The sequence below is a fragment of the Solanum tuberosum genome, unplaced genomic scaffold, assembly GCF_000226075.1.
Source record: "Solanum tuberosum cultivar DM 1-3 516 R44 unplaced genomic scaffold, SolTub_3.0 scf00562, whole genome shotgun sequence".
NCBI classification, from domain to species: Eukaryota; Viridiplantae; Streptophyta; class Magnoliopsida; order Solanales; family Solanaceae; genus Solanum; species Solanum tuberosum.
In genome coordinates, this window is record NW_006239494.1 from 192,634 (window position 1) to 195,834 (window position 3,201).

At 41.2% G+C, this 3,201-nt stretch overlaps 1 protein-coding gene across 1 annotated transcript in view; it reads left to right on the forward strand.

Moving 5' to 3' along the window:
• Positions 1-2,163: 2,163 nt before the first annotated feature.
• Positions 2,164-3,201, forward strand: part of LOC107058641 (uncharacterized) — a 2,147-nt gene continuing 1,109 nt past the window's right edge. The window contains exons 1-2 of the mRNA XM_015304590.1: positions 2,164-2,622; positions 2,739-2,961. Coding sequence (XP_015160076.1) covers positions 2,164-2,622; positions 2,739-2,961 — 682 coding nt within the window. The remainder of the gene's footprint in view (positions 2,623-2,738; positions 2,962-3,201) is intronic.

Sequence of the window (3,201 nt, forward strand, 5' to 3'; positions counted from 1 at the left end):
GGAATGGGCAGGGCACAACAAAGCGCTTCACATCACAGTCAAATGTTGTGATAAGATTGTGACTCAAATTTTAATTGATGGTGGCTCTGGATGCAACATATGTCCTTTCACCACTCTGAGGGATTTAGGTGTTAATATGGGAGGGATAAGGGAAAGTCGTGTGAAAGTTAGAGCCTTTGATGGAGCGCAAAGAAATGTCATCGGAGAAATCTATCTCACATTGCATGTGGGGCCGGCTGAATTCCCCATTCTATTTCAAGTGATGGATATATCGTCCAACTACAACCTGATGTTGGGAAGACCATGGGTTCACATGGCAAGAGTGGTTCCTTCCACTCTTCATCAATGTGTAAAGTTTTAGTGGGGTCGCACAGAAGTTACAGTCCACGGGGAGCTCAGTCACCCCATTCATTCTGTTAATTCTCTCCCAGTCACCGACGAGTTAGACGGAGCCACTTTTCACACTTTGGAAATCATGCAAGCTATAAGGGTCAATGAGGAAGCAAAGCCCGAAGATACCAAATTGTCAACCACAACAAAAATGGTTGCGTCAGAAATGTTGAGGTATGGGTATCAACCAAAGAGTGGGCTTGGACCCAAGTCTAACGATATAGTCGAACCAATCCAACTGAAGCATCAGAGAGGCACCAACGGACTAGGATACGAGCTTGACTTGGGAAGATTCCACCGGGAGGCAAGTGATACAATCTTCGTACTAGAACAAGCTTTGATTCCAGATCAAGATGGTGTTGATGACATCACTGAAGGAATAGGCAATTTGTTCGTGGCCATGGCTGAAGAAGGGGAAGGGATAAATCTCAACAAGTTGACCATTCGTGATGCCGAACCTAGAGAAATCTTGCAGAATTGGACCACCAGCCCGTCCGTATTTCAACCAGAGTCCTGGTAGTGTGGAAAAGTAGTCTTAATTTTAAAATTCGCATGATCAAATTGAGGCTTGAATCATGCCTATTCTTTTGTTGCTTGCCTCATCTTAAAACCTAGAATGCTTTGAAATAAAAAGTCTTTATTTTCTTTAAAAGATTTCTCGTTATTTTAAATATATATTTATCTTTACTTACCTTTTGCACTTTTCAGCACTCATATTAATAAAAATCCCCGTTCAACGGTTATGACATGTAACGAATCCACCGAGCAAGCTGAAAATGATAAACAAGATCACGAAGAGTATGATGAAAGCAGGATGCCTGAAAACCTACCATACGAGATCGAGTAGGTTGAAAGTCAGAAGAAACCCAATATGGATGAAACAGAAGTTGTCAACTTAGGAGATGAGGAAATCGTGAAGGAGACACGAGCCAGCATACATTTGGAGGCTGAAAGAAAGCAAGAGTTAATAGAATTACTTAAGCAGTATGTTGACGTATTTGCTTGGTCTTATGATGACATGCGAGGATTAAGCACCGATATTGTCTCACAAAAATTACCGACTGATCCCACTTGTCTACCTGTTAAGCAAAAGACAAGAAAATTTAAGCTAGATTTGAGTTTAAGGATCAAGGAGGAGGTAACTAAGCAAATTGAGGCGAACATTGTGAGGGTTACAAATTACCCCACATGGTTAGCCAATATTGTGCTTGTGCCAAAAAAGGATGGAAAAATCAGAATATGTGTGAACTATCAAGATCTCAACAGGGCCATTCCTAAGGATGATTTCCCTCTTCCAAATATTCATATACTCATCGATAATTGTGCAAAACATGAGTTGCAATCATTTGTCGATTGTTTGCAGGATAACACCAAATTCTGATGGATGAAGATGATGCAGAAAAGACATCGTTTATCACTCCATAGGGAGTGTATTGCTACAGAGTAATGCCATTTGGTCTAAAAAATGCCGGTGCAACCTACATGAGGGCCATGACTACCCTTTTCCATGATACGATGCACAAGGTAATTGAAGTGTACGTGGATGATGTCGTTATCAAATCCAGGAGAAGTTCAGACCACCTGGATGACTTACGAAAGTTCTTTGAAAGGTTACGCTAGTATAATCTGAAATTGAATCCAGCAAAGTGTGCATTTGGAGTACCCGCAGGAAAACTATTGGGATTCATTGTTAGCAGGAATGGCATAGAGTAAGATCCATCAAAAATAAAGGAAATCCAAGACCTACCTCCACCTAAGACCAGGAAAGACGTGATGAGTTTCTTGGGAAGAATGAATTACATCAGTTGGTTCATAGCTCAAACTGCAGTGATCTGCGAACCCATATTCAAGTTACTGAAGAAGGATGCTGCCACAAAATGGACAGAAGAATGCCAAAAGGCTTTTGATAGAATCAAAGAATACTTGTCCAACCCACCAGTACTGGTCCCACTAGAGCCGAAAAAGCCTTTGTTATTGTATTTATCTGTCATGGATAATGCATTTGGATGTGTATTGGGGCAGCATGAAGAGACAGGTAGAAAAGAGCAAGCCATTTACTATCTGAGTAAGAAGTTCACACCATACAAGGCAAGATACACCTTGTTGGAACGGACATGTTGCGCTATGACTTGGATCGCACAAAAGTTTAGGCATTACCTGTCTGCATACACCACATACTTGATCTCAAGAATGGATCCACTCAAGTACATCTTTCAGAACCAATGCCTACAGGTAAGCTAGCAAAGTGGCAAATTTTGTTGAGCGAGTTTGATATCGTGTATGTGACACAAAAAGCCATCATAGGACAAGCCCTGGCGGATCACCTCGCAGAAAACTCGGTGGACTAGGATTACAGGCCGGCCACAATCTACTTCCCTGATGAAGAAGTTTTGTTTGTAGGAGAAGACATATCAGAGTCGTATGATGGATGGAGGATGTTCTTTGATGGAGCATCGAACTCTATTGGAGTTGGAATAGGAGCAGTCTTAATTTCGAAAACAGATCAGTATTACCCAATCTCAGCCAAGATTAGGTTCTACTGTACCAATAACATGGCGGAATATGAAGCTTGTATTCTCGGACACAGGATGGCAATAGACATGAATATCAAAGAACTCTTGGTGATAGGAGATTCCAACTTGTTGGTTCATCAAGTACAAGGAGAATGGACCACTAAGAATGTCAAGATCCTTCCTTATTTTCATTACATAAAAGAGTTAAGTAGGAGATTCACAAGGATTGAGTTCAAGCATGTCCCTCGAGCTCAAAATGAGTTTGTCGATGCTTTGGCAACTTTGTCCTCGATAATTT